Source organism: Crocuta crocuta, unplaced genomic scaffold, assembly GCF_008692635.1.
Source record: "Crocuta crocuta isolate KB4526 unplaced genomic scaffold, BGI_CrCroc_1.0 scaffold367, whole genome shotgun sequence".
NCBI lineage: Eukaryota > Metazoa > Chordata > Mammalia > Carnivora > Hyaenidae > Crocuta > Crocuta crocuta.
The window spans coordinates 4,838,665-4,860,149 of record NW_027527936.1 but is presented as its reverse complement, the minus strand read 5'-3'; the positions used below and the strand labels follow the sequence as shown (position 1 = coordinate 4,860,149).

At 38.4% G+C, this 21,485-nt stretch overlaps 1 protein-coding gene across 1 annotated transcript in view; it reads left to right on the top strand.

Annotated features, from left to right (window-relative positions):
- ZSWIM5 (zinc finger SWIM-type containing 5) overlaps window positions 1–21,485 on the top strand; it is a 69,985-nt gene that overhangs the window by 6,843 nt on the left and 41,657 nt on the right. The window contains exons 3-4 of the mRNA XM_077752184.1: window positions 12,562–12,710; window positions 14,238–14,388. Of these exons, the coding sequence (XP_077608310.1) occupies window positions 12,562–12,710; window positions 14,238–14,388 (300 nt within the window). The remainder of the gene's footprint in view (window positions 1–12,561; window positions 12,711–14,237; window positions 14,389–21,485) is intronic.

Here is a 21,485-nt window from a genome sequence, read left to right as displayed (position 1 = left end):
AAGACTTTATCACAGGAAACCACTGAAGAATTTTGAGAAGGCATTTTGTTTGTTAGATCCTACTATGTTCCAGGTATCACACAAAGGACTCTACATATGTTGATTCACTTAGCTTTCAAAACTACTCTGTGAAGTAGGTGTTTTAACCACTTCCATTTTCTAAATAAGGAAATTATAACCCAAACATACTTAACTTCAAAACTCAAGGTTTTGGGGGCGCCTGGGTGGCTTAGTCGGTTAAGCGTCCGACTTTCGCTTAGGTCATGATCTCGCGGTTCGTGGGTTCAAGCCCCGCGTCGGGCTCTGTGCTGACTGCCAGCTCAGAGCCTGGAGCCTGTTTCAGTCTGTGACTCCCTCTCTCTCTGACCCTCCCCTGCTCACGCCGTCTCTCTCTCTCTCTCTCCTAGAAATAAATAAAAATATTTTTTAAAAAACTCAAGGTTTTTATGCTTCTCTGTACTATCTATTTTTAGACGTAATTTTGGACTAGTGTAAAAGAAGCAATGAGACCAGGTAGATGGTCTGTATGATACTATAACCCATGTGACAAAGGTTCTGCCTCTCTCAGCTGTCCAGTAGAACTAATCAAGTCCTAAACACACCTCACCACTCCTCAAAAACAAGGATAGTCAGATAGACAGGCTTCCAGGAANTAAGGCTGTTCTACTTCTCTGGCCTCCTTAACTCTAGAGCTCTTAGAAACCTGAGTTCTGCTTCATTCCAAGGTCTGTAGCACCAAAAAGAAGTACTGTTCTGTACCCCAATAACTAGGTTGTAACCTGTTTTCATGTTTTATTCCCACTAACTCTTTCTCAGAATTTTTGCCCATTTCCAAGTTCTCTTGCCTTTCCTTGAAGTGACCATCTCGGTTGAGGGCTTGTATTGCACCTATCTTGTTCATACCACTGCTGTCACCAAAACCACCCACTTCCCTCCTGACCACTATATTAAAGCAATTCATTTTATTTATTTATTTATTTATTTAATTTTTTTAAATTTTTTACGAATAGTTTATTGTCAAGTTAGTTTCCATATAACACCCCAGTGCTCATCCTTGCAAGCGCCCTCCTCCATGACCATCACTCCCCTTCCCTTCTCCCCCTCCCATCAGCCCTGAGTTTGTTTTCAGTATTCAAGAGTCTCTCATGGTTTGCCTCCCTCCCTCTCCCCAACTGTTTTTCCCCTTCTCCTCCCCCATGATCCTCCATTAAGTTCCTCCTAATCCTCCTATACGTGCAAACATATGGTATTTGTCCTTCTCTGCCTGACTTATTTCGCTCAGAGTAACACCCTCAAGGTCCATCCATGTTGCTACACATGGCCAGATTTCATTCTTTCTCATTGCCATGGTGTATTCCATTGTATAGATAAACCACATCTTCTTGATCCATTCATCAGTTGATGGACATTTAGGCTCTTTCCATGTTTTGGCTATTGTTGAGAGTGCTGCTAGGAACATTGGGGTACATGTGCCCCTATGCATCAGCACTCCTGTATTCTTTGGGTAAATTTTTTTTAATTTTTTTAATGTGTTATTTATTTCTGAGAGAGAGAGAGAGAGAAAGAGACAGCGTGAGCAGGGGAGGGTCAGAGAGAGAGGGAGATACAGAATCTGAAACAGGCTCCAAGCTCTGAGCTAGCTGTCAGCACAGAGCCCGACATGGGGCTCAAACCTACAAACTGTGAGATCATGACCTGAGCCAAAGTCGGATGCTTAACCGACAGAGCCACCCAGACACCCAGTTTTCTTTTTTTTTCTTTTTTAATTTTTTAAAGTAATTTTTATCTTTCATTGTACCACCCATCTTATTTTCTGAAGTTAGGCTTAAGTTGCCACATTGAACTTGAGATATGATTCTCAATCTTCCCCAGGAGCTACTACTTCTGTACCTGTGTCTATTCCATACTAATATTAGCTTTCTACTCCTAGCTTCCCTAGTATTCCAGAAAGCCTTTCCTAATCTATTTCTAATAACCAGTGTTGGTATTGGCAATGATACTGAAAAGAGGGACAGAGAATGGAGTTATCTTAGAGGTAACACAGACTGGATTCAATATCTGGTATATAGGATGAACGGGGAGAGTAAAGAGGAAGAGAAAGATGAGAGAAAACTGAATTCCAGAACATCTAGCTAGGATGATGTTGATGGACTTGATGATAATGTTTCATTCACCGAGAGAACATAAGAGGAGGGGTAAATTTAGGAAGAAGATGAATTTGGGGTACGTGTGTGGCTCAGTCTGTTAAGCATCTGACCAATTGAGCCCTGCATTGAGATTCTCTCTCTCTCTCTCTCTATCTCTCTCAAAATAAATAAATAAACTTTAAAAAAGGAGGTAGATGAATTCAATATAAGTTTGAGGTACTTGTAAAACATTTAAGAAAAGATTTTTTTTAATATTTTTTTATTTATTTCTAGGAGAGAGAGAGAGAGACAGCGTGATCAGGGGAGGGTCAGAGAGAGAGGGAGACACAGACTCTGAAATAAGCTCCAGGCTCTGAGCTGGCATTCAGCACAGAACCCGATGCGGGGCTCGAACCCACGAACCACGAGATCATGACCTAAGCGAAAGTCGGACGCTTAACCGACTAAGCCACCCAGCCACCCCTTAAGAAAAGATTTCTGAGGGCAGTTGGATATATGGATCCGGAACTGAGGACAAAACTCATAGTTTTGGAGTTATTAGCATTGAGATATTTGGAGTCATGTTTCTGTTCCCTGCTAAATCTTGAAACACGTAGAACATCTTCCTTGTCCTCTTTCCCAAACTCCACTCCTCACCAAAACAAAATTAAAAAGCAGGAATAAGATTTCTAAAACTGTTAGCTGCCTGCTTTTAATCCCAAGAATGGATCCAGGCATTGCTGTACTCCTCACTTCCTTAAAACCCTTTTTTTTTTTTCTTAAGCTCCTATATGTGGTTTTACCTGGACTTTGCCTTGTCCCCTTTGGTAGATTGTCTTTCTACATCTACCACTGCTCTATGCTCTGTGATTTGATTTGGTAACTCTATACCCCGAGATTCTCTGGCATACAGCATCCTGGTCAGGGCTTCAGTTGCTGCTTATCCATTAAGAAAGATTTGATAACATTGATAGGGCGCCTGGGTGGCTCAGTCAGTTAAGCGTCCGACTTCGGCTCAGGTCATGATCTCAGAGTTAGTGGGTTCGAGCCCCACATCGGGCTCTGTGCTGACAGCCAGCTCAGAGCCTGGAGCCTGCTTCATATTCTGTGTCTCCCTCTCTCTCTGACCCTCCCCTGCTCACACTGTGTGTGTCTCTCTCTCAGAAATAAATAAAAAACATTAAAAAAAAAAAAAAGAAAGATTTGATACATTGAGAAAAGTAAGAGGACGAAGCGGAGTTAGGAACCATGTTTTATTAATTTGAGTCTCTGTCACCTAGCATGGTATCTGGAAAATAATAAGGGTTTATTGAATGCATACAGCCATGCATATACAAGTGATGAAAACAGAAGCCAGCGTAGAAATTGCAAAGTAGAATGAGAACTGAAAAAGAAAGCTACTAATTATCAAAGTCAGCATAGAACTGAGTTTCAAGAAGTGAATAGTGAACAATGTTGAATATTGTGGAAGATACAGACCAAAGCTAACAAATGTAGGAAGGCAATTTGGGGGAAATAGAAACTATACAGAGAGAAGAAAAGTTGGAAAAGCATTACTAGTACTATCATTGGAGTAAAAGAAGATATTGCAACCATGAAATAACTGGGTACTGTAGATATGAGTTCACACAACAGAAAGAACTAATGAAATTACAAATATAATGACAAAATCTAAAATTAAGTGATAGAATATAAAGGTAAGGAAAGTTCCCCATAGAGTAGAGCAAAAACACAAAAAGATGAAAAACAGGAGAAAAAAACTTGTCAAACCTTAAGAGAACAAGTCTTACAAATTCCAATGTTTGAATAATAGGGGTTCCAAAAATAGAAAGCAGAGGTAAGGAATTCATCAATGAAATAAGTGAAGAAAATTTTCTAGAACAAAAGCATGTGAGTTTCCCAAGTAAAAGGATTCAACTGTATGCTCAGCAGTGGAGGGGCGCCTGGGTGGCTCAGTGGGTTAAGCATCCAGCTCCATGCTGAGTGTAGAGTCTGGTTGGGATCCACCACCACCACCCCCCCATCCCTTTCCCTCTCTTTCTGCCCTTCCCTCACTCATACTCTCTCTCTCTCTCAATATAAATAAATAAACAAAAATAAATAAATAAATAAATGCTCAGCATTGGAAAAAGAAGAATCTTTTCAATAAATGGAGCTGGGTCAGTTAGATATAGTCATACAGTGGAAAAAAACCTCGATTCCTATCTCATGCCATACAGAAAAATCAATCACAGATAGATTGCAGATATAAATGTGAAGGGTAAAACAATAAAGTATATAGGAAATAACATGAGAAAATATCTTCATGTCCTTGAGGTAGGAAAAATTTTCTTAAGTAGGAAAAGATTTAAAAATTGGACTACATTAAAAAAATTTTAAACTTTTTATCAAAAGGCACCATTAAGACACTAAAAAGGTAGGTAGTAGAAGGTATTTATAATATATATAACTGACAAAGAGCTTATATACTAAATACATAAAGAACCCCAGGAGCACCTGGGTGGCTTAATCAGTTAAGTGTCTGACTCTTGATTTTAGTTCAGGTAATGATTTCATGGTTGGTCAGATCAAGCCCTGCATCATACTCTGTGCTGTCAGTGCAGAGCCTGCTTCAGATCCTCCATCTCCCTCTCTCTCTGCTCCTCCCCTGCTTGCACTCTCTCTCTAAAAATAAATAAACATTAATAATAAGAACCCCTACAAATAGTAAAATGGACAAGAGACACAGAAAGACACTAGACATAAAGGATATCCAGATGTTTGATAAACATATTAAAAGTTACTTTAGTAATCAGGGAAATGCAAATTAAAACCACAGTGAGATACCATTACCTATCAACTATTGGTGAAGATATTGAGCAACTGGAACTAATAATATATCATGGGTAGGAATTAATAAATTGCAGGTATAAATTGCTGCAGTCACTTTGGGAAACTGTTTAGCATCATTTAACTAAAGTTGAGCATATGCAAACCCTGTGACCCAGAAACTCTTCTAGACGTCTACTCAATGAAAATGAGTAGCATAATTTATAACAGCCTAAAGTGGAAACAATCCAAATGTCCATCAACAGTAGAATGACTAAATAAATTGATACATTCACATAATGGAATATTATACATCAGTGAAAATAAGCACTATTGCTTAACGCCAAAATATGGGTGAATCTTACAAACATGATGCTGAATGAAAGAAGCCAGACACTCAAGAATCACTCTTGTATGAGTCTACTTTTATAAAGTTCAAAAAACAAGTCTCTGTTATAAGTTAGGATGGTGTTTAATTTGGGGGAAGAAGAAAGGAGATGTTTGTGAAGGGGCTTTTGGAATGCTGTTAGTATTATATTTCTTGACTTCAGTGATAGTTACACTATTATAATAACTATGTGATAATTCATCAAGCTGTATGCTTAATTAAGATTTGTGCACTTTTCATAACTCATATTTCAATTTTAAAATACTAATTTAAGAGGCACCTGGGGGCTCAGTCAGTTAAGCATCTGACTTCAGCTCAGGTCATGATCTCATGGTTCATGAGTTTGAGCCCCATATCAGGCTCTGTGCTGCAGGCTTGGAGCCTGCAGCCTGCTTCAGATTCTGTGTCTCTCTCCCTCTCTGCCCCTCCCCCGCTCGCGCTCTCTCTCTCTCTCTCTCTCTCTCTCTCTCAAAAATAAATATTTAAAAAATTTTTTAATAAAATAAAATACTAATTTATTCTGGAGCACCTGGATGGCTCAGTCGATTGAGTGTCCAGTTTCAGCTCAGGTCGTCATCTCACAGTTTGTGAGTTCGAGCCCCACATTGGGCTCACTGCTGTCAACACAGAGCCCACTTTGGATCCGCTGTCCCCCTTTCTCTCTGACCTTCCCCTGCTTGCACTCTTTCTCTCTCAAAAATAAATATTTAAAAAAATAAAATACTAATTTAATTTAAATAGTAATCTATGGCTGATGGCATTATAGGTGGATTTTATTTTATGAATAGTATGTTTTCTATAAAGGCATGTATTATTTTTATAGTTTTAGAAAGGATGTTTAAGAATGAAAGAAAAATTGGTTCCACAGACTTAATAGTTCCCTTAGAACAGGTCTCATTGTGGCAGCCTCTGTGCTAACTTGGAGCCTTAATCCACATGATGGTTTGTTTCATAACTATTTACAAAAGACATCCTTTCTATTTCATCTTCATTTGTTACCTTTTCTCATACTATCCTGTGTAAAATTTCACACTATAACATTTACACTGACTGGGTCTACTTTACCACTACCGAGGCCAATTAGTTTCATACTCATCTCTTTATGAAAAGACTAACATGAACATATGTAGAGGCATTTTAATCTTTTTTTTTTAACCAAAGGATTTTTTTTTTTAAGATTTTGCCTGGAAGTTAGGGACAGACAGCTGGAGAGGCTGTTTATGAACTCTGGGCCTAGTTTATCTAATTAAGATTAACTGTCTTCTTTTTCACTTATTCGTACATCTTCTACCCTCCTCTACTCTCGGACCTTTAATTTTGACATTTCATACAGATTAATCTCAAATTTTCTCCTCTTTTATATATTTTTAAAATGTTTTTTAGTGTTTATTTGTTTTTCTGAGAGAGAGAGAGTGCAAGCAGGGGAAGGGCAGAGAGAGGGAGACACAGAATCTGAAGCAGACCGCAGGCTCCAGGCTGTCAGCACAGAGTCCAACATGGGGCTCAAATCCGTGAACCATAAAGATCATGATCTGAGCCAAAGTCGGATGCCCAACCAACTGCCCCAAATTTTCTCCTATTCTTATTCTACGTGATCTCTATAGGCAATATAGGCAATCTCAGTTACATCATTGACTTTAAATGTCATCTATGTACTATGACTCACAGGTCACTTCTCCTATATCCAGCTGACTATTCCATACAACGGAGACATCCCCAAATCATCATATCCAAATGTGAATTTATCTTCCTCCCCAAACTTAATAAATAGCACCACCATCTAGCCACTGGATTATGATAGAAATCTTCTAGTCATTCCTAATACTTTTTACTTATGATCCATGTGCAAGACCTGTTAATTTTACCTCCGAAGTATATTTCATCCTTTTCTACTTCTCTATATTGCCATCACCCTAGGTCAAAACTCCTATAATCTCCCGCCTCTATTGCTACCATAGCATCCTAACATATCTTTCCATATCCACTATTGTTCCCTTCTATTGCATTCTCCACACAGCTCTCCAAAGTAACTTTTCTATAACTATAGCTTTTGATATGGATAAAGTCCAGATTTCATATGGCCTACAAAACTAGTCTGGCTTTTGCTTAGGTTTTCACATGATTTTCCCTCTTCTTGGAATACTCTTCCTATCCTCTCCTCCTCATTATAAATGTACTTGATTATCATAATAATTTATGACTTGATGCTTTTTTGAGCAAAAAAATACACACAGTATTCCCCCCACTCTTTGTTAGGCAACACCTAATTCATTTCCTCAGGTATTCACTTAAATGTCACTTTCTCAGGGAAAACTTCTTTGACCTGTCTTTCTTCCCACACAAATATGTACATGTGTAATTATTTGTTTAATGTCCCTTTCCCCAATTAGTCTATCAACTCCACAAGGAAAGGTGCTGTATCTGCTTTGTTTACCGCCATATATTCAGTATTTGGCACAGATCCTGGCACATAGTAGGCTCTCATTTAATATTGGGTGAGTAAATTAAAATGTCTTGGAAAATCCTCCTTGGGGCCTCTTGCTAATTCATGCTTTCCCAGATGACTTTCATTCCTTCAATAGTCACATGAACTCCTTGTAGTAGTGTTACCTGGATGCCTCAAATATTGACTCATTCTTTTTTTTCCTGCAGCTACCCATTTTGGCAGCTCCATTTCTCATCTCCTGGGTTCCTTGTAGATCAGCAAACATTTACATAGTTTACCTTCCTTTCTTTCTTATCAAATAAACCCTTCTATAGTTCTAGTAGAAATTTTACTGATAGTAACTCTCAAGGCTTTGCCTTATCCTAGCCCTATCCCAGCAGTTCTCTATAGCCTATTCACTAGGTATTTATAAGCTGTGCCTTATTTCTTCCAGAATGGCTGCTGCCACTACTACCACCTGGGCCCAGAAGATTCTCCAGTTTTCTCCTTACCCCTTTGAATTTTTAGAGGCTGTGTCATTCCGCACTTCCAACCAGTTCATTACAACCATCTCCTTTGGGAGGCTGGGTCCTGCTCCTATTTTTTCATATCCTAATTGAACCACCCATGGGTCAGAATTGGCATTCAAACCATCTCTGCTTGTTTTTGGAGCACTATTTCTGTTCTTCCCTCATCCCTATTCTTGGCAAGAAGGTACTCAGAGGCTCCGTCTTTGGTTTATACAAAGTGTATCTCATTTTATCTCAGTTCTGTATATAGAGCTAATGAAAACTAGAATCATTAGAGGTGAGACTTTATAATCTGCATTTTTAACACAAACCCCAGGTGATTATTCTATGTTTTAACATTTGAGAATCGCTGTACTGGTGAGAACTCTATTATCCTCACTATGGGGAAAATGCATTATTCCGACTAGTCTTATATTCTATGTAGTGAAATAGGCCAAGAAAGATTTGACTATCTTTAGACACACCATCCAGCTTTCCATTCAAGGGCCTGAAACCAGCTAGTGGGTCACAGCCTCTATGAGGCTAGAAGCTAAAGTTCAGTGTTATAGTGAACAACAGACTTTGAAGAGAAACCAACATACAGATCCTGGCTAATGTACTTTAACCTGTCACATTACTTACCTTTATAAGCTTTAGTTTTTTCATTTTAAAATTAGGATAATTTTATATAATACTACCTTCTACAGTTATTATGAGAGTGCATTGGAATTTACTCACCAGATAATCATTGAGCACCTACTGTGTGCCAGATACTGTTCTACGTGTTGCAAATATGCCCACAAACAAAACAGTTTATGCCCTCAAGGAGAGTATGTTCTAGTGAGGATATGTACACAAAGTGCTTAGACTTTGGCATGTAAGAAGCACCAAAAAATGGCTCTTATTAACAAGTATTTAAGGATAAGGGTATATTTATTTTGCTTTGCCACTTTAGGGATACAAAAGAAGTATAGGATATATTTTTACTCACCTAGAGCTTAAATCTAGATGGTCAGTGAGACATGTATTTGTTTATTCTATAAGTATTAACTCAGTGCTATAATGAGCCAAGCACTGTGAGGTACAAAAATGAACACCTACTCTTAAAAAACTTCAATTTAGTTGGGAATATATGAGAAATGCACAATTCTGATGTACAACAAAATGCCACAAATCTTCAGGAAAAATAATAATAAAATGCTAAGAAGAGTTATTACTTCTTTTATATCTGCATGAGCATAATATGGACATACTTTTGACAGGGGGCAGTGGGTTATATGGCTAACTCAGTGAGAGGATAAAAAAAAAAAGCTTCCCCTGCCAAGTGAGCTAAACAGTACATGAACCATGCCAATGTTGGCCTTCCATTCTGTATAGTTACTTATGGTTTCCCCTGCTCATTGTAGCCCTGACTGAGGCAATATTGACAATGAGAAGTCTCATTTTTTTGGCTAAAGAATGGGTTACAAGAGTGGGAGAGAAGTAAAGGAAAAAACAGAAGTAAAGTGGTTGACTTCTGAGAACACAACGTTTCTAGCTGAACCATCACATAAATACAGGTAGACAATAGAAAACCCAACAGACTCCACCAGAAGCCTACTAGAACTGATCCAAGAATTCGCCAAAGTTGCAGGGTACAAAATCAACGTACAGAAATCGGTTGCATTTTTATACACCAACAATGAAGCAACAGAAAGAGAAATCAAGAAACTGATCCCTTTCACAATTGTACAAAAAAACCCATAAAGTACCTAGGAATAAACCTAACCAAGGATATAAGAGATCTGCATGATGAAAACTATAGAAAACTTATGAAGAAAATTGAAGAACACACAAAGAAATGGAAAAACATTCCATGCTCATGGATTGGAAGAATATAGTTAAAATGTCCTTACTACCCAAAGCAATGTACACATTCAATGCAATCCCAATCAAAATTGCACCAGCAGGGGCGCCTGGGTGGCTTAGTCGGTTAAGCCTCCGACTTTCACTTAGGTCATGATCTCGCGGTTCATGGGTTCAAGCCCCACATCGGGCTCTGTGCTGACTGCCAGCACAGAGCCTGGAGCCTGTTTCATAGTCTGTGTCTCCTTCTCTCTCTGACCCTCCCTGCTCACGCTGTCTCTCTCTCTCCTAGAAATAAATAAAAATATTAAAAAACAAAACAAAATTGCACCAGCATACTTCTCAGAACTAGAACAAACTATCCTAAAACTTGTATGGAACCACAAAAGACCCCAAATAGCCAAAGCAATACTAAAGAATAAAACCAAAATGGGAGGTATCACCATCCCAGACTTTAGCCTCTACTACAAAGCTGTCATCATCAAGACAGTATGGTATTGGCACAAAAACAGACACATAGACCAATGGAACAGAATTGAGAACTCAGAGGTAGACCCAAAAGTATACAAATCTAATACTAATCTTTGACAAAGCAGGAAAGAGTATCCAATGGGCATTATATCATGAAAGACTCTTGAATACTGAGAACAAACTGAGGACTGATGGGTGTGGGGGGGTTGAGTGGGGTAGGGGGGAAATGGGCATGGAGGAGGGCACTTGTGGGGATGAGCACTGGGTGTTATATGGAAACCAACTTGACAATAAACTATTTGTAAAAAAAGAAAATTAATTAAATAAATAAAATAAAATAAAAAAGGAAAAAAATACAGGTTAGACAAGGCTAGAAATGAAAGATAAGGCCTGAGCGTAGAGAGCCTTGAATGCCAACCTAAAGCATTTGGACTTAATTTAATAAAAATGATGCATCACTGAAGACCTCTGAGGAAGTGATATAATCAGAACTATGTTTAAAATAATACACTTGAAGAAACTAGCATATAGTAGATACCATAAACTGGACAGTCATATATGTTAACTATTAGAATAAATGAATGTGTGAACCCTCCTGATTTCATGGAGAATAAGAAAGCAACTTTTCTGTGTAGACCTGGATTTCATTTAAGCAGTACTTTGATCTAGGAAGACAAGAGGAAAGATAGACTGACTAATTAAACATGACATGGATTTATTTAATGTTTTATTTATTTATTTTGAGAGAGAGGGAAAGAGAATCCCAAGCAGAATCCATGCTGTCATCACAGAGCCCTACACAAGGTTTGATCTCAGGAACCATGAGATCATGACCTGAGCCAAGATCAAGAGTTGGACACTTAACCGACTGTGCCCCAGTGGACACTTAAGCCAGGTGACCCAAACATGACATGAATTTATAGTCTATTACATGACCACACTTATAGAGCATTGATTAATAGTCTTTTGTAACTTGCAGGCATTTTTATGTCTAAAAATTTAACATAAGACTCTGTCTTTGAGAAAGTGAGAGAAGATTTAGTGTTCATCCCACAAATATTTCCTAAGTCTCTACTGAATAACAATACTGTGCTATAGGTGATTCACCTGTAGATTCAACTTGGGGTTCAATTGTGAGCAAGCAGCTAGCAAGGCACTAGGGGAGAGGGGTGTGTAAAGAACTAAAACTGTTTTAATGTGTTGCAGTGAGACCAGATATGAAAGATATTTTGAGTATAAATTTATAAAACATTATCACCTTGTATCCACCTCTGCCTGTGCTTTAAGGGTCAAGTTTCTAGAAATTTAGAAGTGTTGACTCTGCTTCAGAAGTTAAATTTTACAGTGAACTTTAAAAACAATTTTTTATTTTCTAAGAAAGTATTTTTTTTATCTTACAATAACATCTATACTTGAAGGCTTATTTTGAACTTCATAGGAAGGCAAAGAGAAGAAAGAAATGTCACCTTCCTAGGAGAAAAATACATCACTGTTTTCATGTTTGTGCATTTCCTTCTGGAATTTCCCCTAGAATGTTATTTGTAGACCTTGTAAGGGAGTACAACTGAGACATAAGTGAGTGTAAAACTAGCATTAGCCCTCTTTTTTGTTTTGTTTTGTTTTGTTTATTTCTAGGAGAGAGAGAGAGACAGCGTGAGCAGGGGAGGGTCAGAGAGAGGGAGATGCAGACTCTGAAACAGGCTTCAGGCTCTGAGCTGGCAGTCAGCACAGAGCCCGACGCGGGGCTCGAACCCACGAACCGTGAGATCATGACCTGAGTGAAAGTCGGACGCTTAACCGACTAAGCCACCCGGGCGCCCCTAGCATTAGCCCTCTTAGTTTATTTATAGGACAACACAATTGACAAAGACCAGAATAAGGCAAAGTACGCCATCCATTTTTTAATATCCTCATAGAGTATCCCTTCTGCCAAATGTGTAGCATTTGTACAATTCAGAGGGTTCATATCACCATTCCCATTCCTCACAGGTGCCCCTGACCCCACAGCGGGGGCCAGCATTGATGATGAGAACTGTTGGCATTTGGATGAAGAACAAGTGAAAGAACAAGTGAAACTCTTTCTCTCCCAGGGTGGTTACTATGGCTCTGGAAAGCAACTCAATTCAATGTTTGCCAAGGTAAGATATGAAAGGGATTGGGGGGGAGGGGTTGTTTGTTTGTTTGTTTTACTTTAAGTAAACTGGCCTCACCACACTTCTGACTTCATGCATTGTAGCTAACTCACTTGACCTATTTGTCCTGAATGCTTGAAAATTAATGGGAGTTGCTGAACAAAGCAGACCTGATCCAGAGCCGGTAGCATCTAGGGACCCCTAATACCTCACCCTGGTAGTCCTTTTCCTTCTGCTCTACTCTAAATATTTAAAGTTAGCATTGCTGAGGGTTTTAGTAAGAAAGCCACCATCCCTCTGCCTGAACCCAAGGCTGCTGGATGAGGTCTTGAAGAAATTTAGTATTTTGGAACTGTGGGCTCTCACAGCAGGCTTGCTTTCTTTTTTTCTTAACACCTTTAGTAAGAGATAATTCACATGCTGTAAAATTTACTCATTTAAAGTGTGCAATTCAGTGGTTTTTAATATATTCACAGATATGCACAGCTGTCACCACAGTCAAGTTTAGAACATTTTCATCACCCTAAAAAGAAATCCCATGCCCTTTACCTGTCACTTCCCTATCCTCCATTCCCCGTCTCCCAGCCCTAAATAACCACTAATCTACTTTCCTTCTGTATAGATTTCCCTGTTTGGGGCTTTCATAGAGAAGGAATCATATAGTATATAGTCTTTAATGCCTGGTTTCTTTCACCTAGCATAGTATTTTCAAGGATCATCCATGTTGTAACATGTATCCATACTTAATGCCTTTTTTTGGTTGAATAATATCCCAGTGTATGGATATACCACTTTTGTTTATCCATTCTCTGTTAGTAGACATTGGATTATTTCCATCTTTTGGCTATTATAAATAATGCTTTTATAAACATTCTTTTTTTTTATTTTTTTTTAATGTTTTATTTATTTCTAGGAGAGAGAGAGAGAGAGACAGCGTGAGCAGGGGAGGGTCAGAGAGAGAGGGAGTCACAGACTGAAATAGGCTCCAGGCTCTGAGCTGGCAGTCAGCACAGAGCCCGATGCGGGGCTCAAACCCACGAACCGCGAGATCGTGACCTAAGCGAAAGTCGGATGCTTAACCGACTAAGCCACCCAGGCGCCCCTATAAACATTCTTATACAATGTTCTGTGTGAACATGTGTTTTCATTTCTGTCTAAGATTGAAATTGATAGGTCATATAACTCTACGTTTAATCATTTGAAGAACTGCTAGACTGATTTTTAAAGTGGTTGCATCATTTTACATTCCCACCAACACTGTTTCAAGGGTTTGATTTCTCTATATTATCACCAACACTTGTTCTTATCTGACTTTTTAATTCTAGCCATCCTAGTGAATGTGAAGTGGTAATCTCAATGTGTACCACAGGCTTTCTTAATATATGCAGAGAACTTGCTTATAGAACAAGAAGGCTTCTTTTTGGCTCTTTGGTTATGTTGTGCTTAGATACTTCATCTTCTCCTCCCCTTCCTTCTCCTCCTGCTTTTTCATGATGTGCAGTCACCAACCCCTGGCCCCTCCTTATGTGTCAGGTTCGAGAGATGCTGCGGATGAGAGATACCAATGGAGCCAGGATGCTGACGCTGATAACTGAGCAGTTTATGGCTGACCCACGACTCACACTCTGGAGGCAGCAAGGAACAAGCATGACAGATAAGTGCAGGCAGCTCTGGGATGAGCTCGGTAAGTTCCCCTATCTCAGAGAAGTGTTTGTCTGTCCTACCAGTTTGCCCCCTGGGAACAGTGTTAGCAAATACTTACCATCAATCATTACATAGGTCTTGCTAAATGAACTTTAGACTAGCTGTGGAAGATACAGGCTCTACACAGGCCACCCAGAATATTCTGAACTCACTTGTGTTGTTTACACAGCACTGTGCTTCGCTATTCTCCCAGATGTTAGCATTGCTATCTGTTCCAGATATTACCACATAGAAGCCTTTGCTGAGGGAAAACCTCTTGCCTTGGCTTCTTTTGCATGGCACTAGCCTGGCTCTCCAAATACTTACCAACCTCACTTTTCTTGCTTTTCCTAGGTTTGCTCTTCTTTATCACTAGTAGACGATCTCTAGATGTAGGGCAGTTTCCAAGACTTGGGCCTTGGACTTCTATTCTTCTTCCTCTATACTCCCTTAAGAACTTTTTTTTTTTTTAATGTCACAGCTTTAGAGCTTACTTCTGTTGATCTCACTCAACCTTATCTTATTTCCACTTATCTGAGTTCCAATCCCATATTAGTGCTCCCCTGTGACCATTTCCACTGAAAAATGCCCTGATCACCTCAAGCTTGAGAAATCCAAAAATGAACTCAAGACTTCTACCAAAAAAGTTTCCCCTAACTTTGGCATTGGCACATTCCTCAGTCTACCAAACTTAATGTCAAGCTCTCATTCTTCTTTCATTCCCAACATTCAGTCACCAACTTCATCTGTTGCCTTGACTTTCAAAATGCAATTTGATGTCCATTCACACCTTTTATTTCCTGTCACCACTGGTCTGGTTGAGGGCCTTGGGAACATTTAGATTAAATTAGACCTATGGCCCCCTGAATGGCTTCTCTGTTCTAGATTCTTCTATAAAAGGCCACTTTGAACTCCTCTGTCATTATTAATTTCTCCCTCTCTACCAGACCAATCCCATCAGCATACAGAGCGCTCTAATATCTTCAATCTCAAAAAAAATGCCTCTGATGTTCTCATCCCCCTCCAATTATTACCCCATTTCTCTTCTTCCATTCATAGCAATATTTCTTTTTTTAAGTTTTCATTTAAATTCCAGTTAGTTAACATATAGTATATTAGTTTCAGGTGTACAATGTAGTGATTCAGTTAACTGAAATCACAGTTTGTAAATAATTTGTCTAATATCAGAAGGCCAAAGAAAGTCTTACAATTTTAGCTATTGACACTAGTAACTTCACAATAAGATTTCTGTGCAAAAGGTAAGGTGATATTTGATCAAATAGACATCTTTTTGGTGTCCATGAGAACTAGACTTCCATATTAGCTTCTATTAAAAAGCTCATTCCATTTTATTAAAATGTTTGTAATTGCAACTTCGTGTTTAATGTTTATTTTCCGTCTTTTCTTTCTTTAGCATTTAGGTGACTGTTCAGCAGTTTGCTATATGGCCATTGTTGGCCTTAAACTGCACTAGTAACAAACATGGTATTTATCTTGTATTGAAAATAAAACAGTTTTGATAATTAAAAAAAAATGTAGTGATTCAGCACTTCTATACAGCATGCAGTTCTCATCACAGGTAGTACACTCCTTAATCCCCATTACCTATTTAACCCATCCCCCCATCCACCTCCATTCTGGTAACTAGCAGTTTGTTCTCTATAATTAAGAGTCTGTTTCTTGGGGGTGCCTGGGCAGCTCTGTTGGTTAAGCATCCACCTCTCAGTTTCGGCTCAGGTCATGATCTCACAGTTGGTGAGTTTGAACCCCACATCAGGCTGCATGTTGACAGTGCAGAGCCTGGTTGGAAATACCTCTCTCTACCCGACCTGTGTGCACACACACTCTCTCTCAAAATAAATAAATAAAAGAGTCTTTTAAAAAAAAGAATCTGTTTCTTGGTTTGCCTCTCTCTTTTTTCCCCTTTGCTTGTTTGTTTTGTTACTTAAATTCCACATCTGAGTGAAATCATATGGTATTTGTCTTTCTCTGACTTATTTCACTAAGCATTATACTCTCTAGCTTTATCCCTGTCATTGCAAATGGCAAGATTTCATTCTTTTTTGTGCTGAGTAATATTCCATGTGTGTATATACTACAGCTTCGACACTTGGGCTGTTTCCATAATTTGGCTATTGTTGACAATGCTGCTATATAAACATTGGGGTGCATGTATCCCTTTGAATTAGTATTCTTGTATCCTTTGGGTAAATACCTAATAATGCAATTGCTGGATCATAGAGTAGTTCTATTGTAACTTTCTGAGGAACCTCCATACTGTTTTCCACAGGGCTGTACCACTTTGCATTCCCATCAACAGTGCAAGAGGATTCCCCTTTTTCCACATGCTCAACAACATCTGTTGTTTCTTGTTTTCAATTTTAGCCATTCTAACAGGTGTGAAGTGTTATCTCACCATAGTTGTTGTTGTTGTTTTAAATTCACCTTAATTAACATACAGTATAGTATTGGTTTCAGGAGTAGAACCCAGTGGTTCATTACTTTCATATAATACCCAGTGCTCAGGGCACCTGGGTGGCTCAGTCAGTTAAACGTCTGACTTCAGCTCAAGTCATGATCTCACAGTTTGTGGGTTTAAGCCCCACTTTGGGCTCTGTGCTGACAGCTCAGAACCTGGAGTCTACTTCGGATTCTGTGTCTCCCTCTGTCTCTGACCCTCCCCTGCTCATGCTGTCTCTATCTCTCTCTCAACACTAAACAAAAACATTTTAAAAACATAAGCATTAAAAATTTTTAATAAAAAAATAATAACACCCAGTGCTCATCCCAGCAAGTGCCCTCCTTAATACTCATCACCCATGTAATCCATCCCCCACCCACCGCCTATCCAGCAATCCTCGGTTTGTTCTCTGTATTTAAGAGTCACTTATAGTTTCCCTCCTCTGTTTTTATCTTATTTTTCTTTCTTTTCCCCTGTGTTCATCTGTTGTGTATCTTAAATTCCATAGGTGAGTGAAATCATATGATATTTGTCTTTCTCTGACTTATTTTGCTTAGCATAATACACTCTAGTTTTATCCACATTGTTGCAAATGGCAAGATTTCCTTCATTTTGATTTCCAAGTAACATTCCATGTGTATATAGGCATATATATATACAGACACCATATCTTCTTTATCCATTCATCAGTCGATGGATGGACATGTAGGCTCTTAACATAATATTGTTGATAGCACTGCAATAAACATTGGGGTGCATGTGCCTCTTTGAATCAGCATTTTTGTATCCTTTGGATAAATACCTAGTAGTGCAATTGCTGGGTCATAGGGTAGTTCTGTTTTTAATTTTTTGAGAAACCTCCATACTGTTTTCCAGAGTGGCTGCACCAGTTCACATTCCCACCAGCAGTGGAAAAGAGACCCTTTCTCTCAGATCCTTGCCAACTTCTGTTGTTGCCTGAGTTGTTAATGTTAGCCATTCTAACAGGTGTGAAGTAGTATCTCATTGTGGTTTTGATTTGTATTTCCCTGATGATGAGTGATGTTGAGCAATTTTTCATGTGTCTGTTGGCCATCTAGATGTCTTCTTTGGAGAAGTGTCTATTTGTGTCTTTTGCCCATTTGTTTTTTGCATGTTGAGTTTTGTAAGTTCTTTATAGATTTTGGATACTAACCCTTTATCTGACATGTCACTTGCAAATGCCTGATTCCATTCCGTCTGTTGCCTTTTAGTTTTGCTGATTGTTTCCTTCACTGTGCAGAAGCTTTTTATTTTGATGAGGTCCCAGTAGTTCAGTTTTTATTTTGTTTCCCTTGCCTCCAGAGATGTGTTGAGTAAGAATTCTTTGAGGAATTAATAATTACTTTTGTTTGTTTGTTGTTTGACTATTCGGGAGGTTGCAGATTTTTCTGTTGTTATCATTAATTTACCCCTGAATTGTCTACCAGTAATTTAAAATCTTCATACAGTATATTTGGTCACATCAAATAATTATCAATTTTATTATCTTATTAGAGACATTTCTTCTGGAACCATTTATTTTCCTATCCCTGGTTTAGATTGTTTGCTCTCTAAACCTGCTACAGAATAATCATGCAGATACTGCTCTTCACTATCATTCTAGGACTTCCCTTTTCCTTTCTCCTATGTTAGACCCCCTGTTTTCTGGATCCAACATCTTCCCCTCTGTGGATTTACTTTCTTGCTTTGGTTGAGTACATTTTCCAGTAGCTTCCTCAGACAGGGTGGGAGATAGTTGATAAATTTTGCATTGCTGAGTGTCTGGATTTTACTCTCTTTTGAGTGATACTTTGATTCGGTGTGTAATTCTAGGTTGGAAATCTTATTCTTTTCCCTTAGAATTTTGAAGACATATCTCCATTGTCCTCTAGCTTCCCCTTACTGTTGTGAGGTACCAGGCCATTCTCATTCAGGAAAATGTTGTGTTTTTTCTGATGGCCTTTTCCTTCTTTTTTTTTTTTTTTTTTTAATTTGAGAGAGAGACTTCCAAGCAGGCTCCATGCTCAGCGCAGAGCCCGATGCAGGACTCCATCTCACAATCATGAGATCATGACCTAAGGCAAAATCAAAAATCAGATACCCAAAAGACTGAGCCACCCAGGCGCCCACTAAATTTTTCAAAAATCTTATCTGCTTGGGTGCCTGCCTGGCTCAGTCAGTAGAGCATGTGACTCTTAACCTATATTGTGTGTTTGAGCCTTGCGTTGGGTGTAGAGATTACTAAAAATATAAATAAATAAACTTTTAAAAAATCTAATCTGGGGACACCTAGGGGGCTCAGTTGGTTAAGCTTCCAACTCTTGATCTCAGCTCAGGTCTTGATCTCAGGGTCGTGAGTTCAAACCCTGTATTGGGCTCTGCACTGGGCATGAAGCCTATTTAAAAATAAATAAATAAAATTTTAAAAATAAAAAACCTAATCTGATTAATACTCACTAAGCCTTCTCAGCTGGGAAACCTGAATCCTTTAGTGTAATAGGTTTCCTTGAAAAAAAAATTTTTTTTTAAATTTCCTCACCCTTTTCTTTCTCTTTTTGTCTGGAGCTATTTCTGTTATTTGGATATTAGCTTCTAGGTTACTATGCAACAGGCTTAGAGGACTAACAGTCTAGATTAGGAATAAGAAAATAGAGGGTTCCAGAAGGGATGTCTCTAAACAGATAGTAAAATTGCTACATTAAATTATTTTTTATGACTGAACATACTAAATGGAGATTGATCCTCTAATTTTATTTTTTCTTTCATTGTTATGGTATGTTTTTGTTTTCATTTTTTGTCTTTTATCTTCTAGGTGGTTTCCTCAGTTTTATCTTTCAAACATCTTACTAATTTTTAATCTGTTTTTTTGTCATCATAGGTTTAATTTTCAAGAACCCATTTTTGTTATTGCTGTGTCCTGCACTTTTTTCTTAGATGCAGTATCTTCTCACTTTGCTGATATCAATGCCGTTTTTTTTTTTCTTTAAGTTTTCTCTTCTCTGCCTTTTTTGTATTTCCTCCAAGTTTTTCAATTCTTTCTGTTTGCTTTTGCTCTCTGTCCTTCAAGTCAGGTGCTTTCCTCATATATCTAACATTTCTTAGCTGTCCATTCCTATTTAAGAGTAACACTCAAAAGCTAAAAGGAAGTTCTGTGTGTGTGTGTGTGTGTGTGTGTGTGTGTGTGTGTGTGTGTGTAACTGAGGATGATCTGGTTGGGTTTTTTTTAGTTATCTGCTTTGTTTTTTCCCCTTTGGGCTGATTTGTTTCCAGAGATGAATTCTCCAATCTCTTGTCTCTGGTTTATAAGCCTGTCACAGTTTTCTTAGAACCACGTGGGGAAAGAGGGTTGGGTCAGGGGGTGTCCATTTGTTCAATGTGTATTGACTTAATCCCTCAGTTTTTAGTATGGAAACCCCCGCCCCCTCGACTGTGAGTAGTAGTTTCAATCCAGAGCCTCTCTGAATCAACCTTCCCAATGAATAAAGCTCTGGCCTTCTTCCAGGAGAGGGAAGGAGCAGGCAGTCAGCTACCTTGACTAGAGGAGGAACTCTGGGATGCTGAGACCTTTGACAAACTTCCAACCAGTTTTACTAGTTTCAGCCCCACTTTCAGCAGAGTTCTATGGCATGAATCTGTCTGCTTCTGGGCTTTCCTGACTGCCAATGGAGGTTTCAATTTTGTCTGTTCTGCTAAGTCAGCTATCACTCATCCACATGCTTTCCAGATTCTAAAATTTTATGGCTGTTCTCTTTTATCTCTCCCATCCTCTGTGTCTGTGTGAGCTTACACCTGTTTTTATCCCTTTACTTTCATTTTAGTGAGGTTTCAGAAGGAAGCAGTGGTTAGCTTTAACCAGAATTAATTCATGTTTATTCTTCAAACTTAAATGTCCTTTTCTTTCTATAACTTCTCCTGACCCCAAATGCAGAATTCATTGTTCCATCATGTATATTCTTACAGGATTTTATGTATGTCTATGATAGCATTTACCATGCTTTATTATAATTATTATTTGGGTAAATCCTAACTATAATTCCCTTGAGAGTCATCATAATATAAAACTATTATATTACATAGTATAGTTTTTATTTCATGGTCGGTTTTTAAAACTGAACCCATAGAAATGAATTTTCACCATCTTCAGGTATTATCTGAAATTGAGGCTAAAAATGGCCTTTAAACCATTCCTATTTGAGTTTGAAGGACCTTGAAATAGTGTTTCACAGTACCTCTGTGCACAGATATAGTTTCATCCCAAAGGATGTTTATCATAAACATTTAACTTAAGACACTCTGCAGCCAGGCTTATTGCTGATTTGACATTGAGAATATATCTAGCTCAGTCATAGCCAACCTTGAAAAGAAGCAGGTTTGCTTGAAAAGAAGGTAATATGGTCCAGAAAAACAGTACTCATAGACTATATAGAATATGTGATAGTCTGCTACAGTAACAGAGAAGATCCAAGAATGTAATAGTTTTAAGGCATCACAGTTGATCAACAGTATCAAAATCCAAACTGAAATAAACCATTTTTCTTGAAAAAAGGAAATACTAAAATTCTTCTATGTGCCAAGTAATATGCTAGGCCTTTTACAAATCTTATTTCAATTTTTCTCATAAATCTCTACAAAGTAGT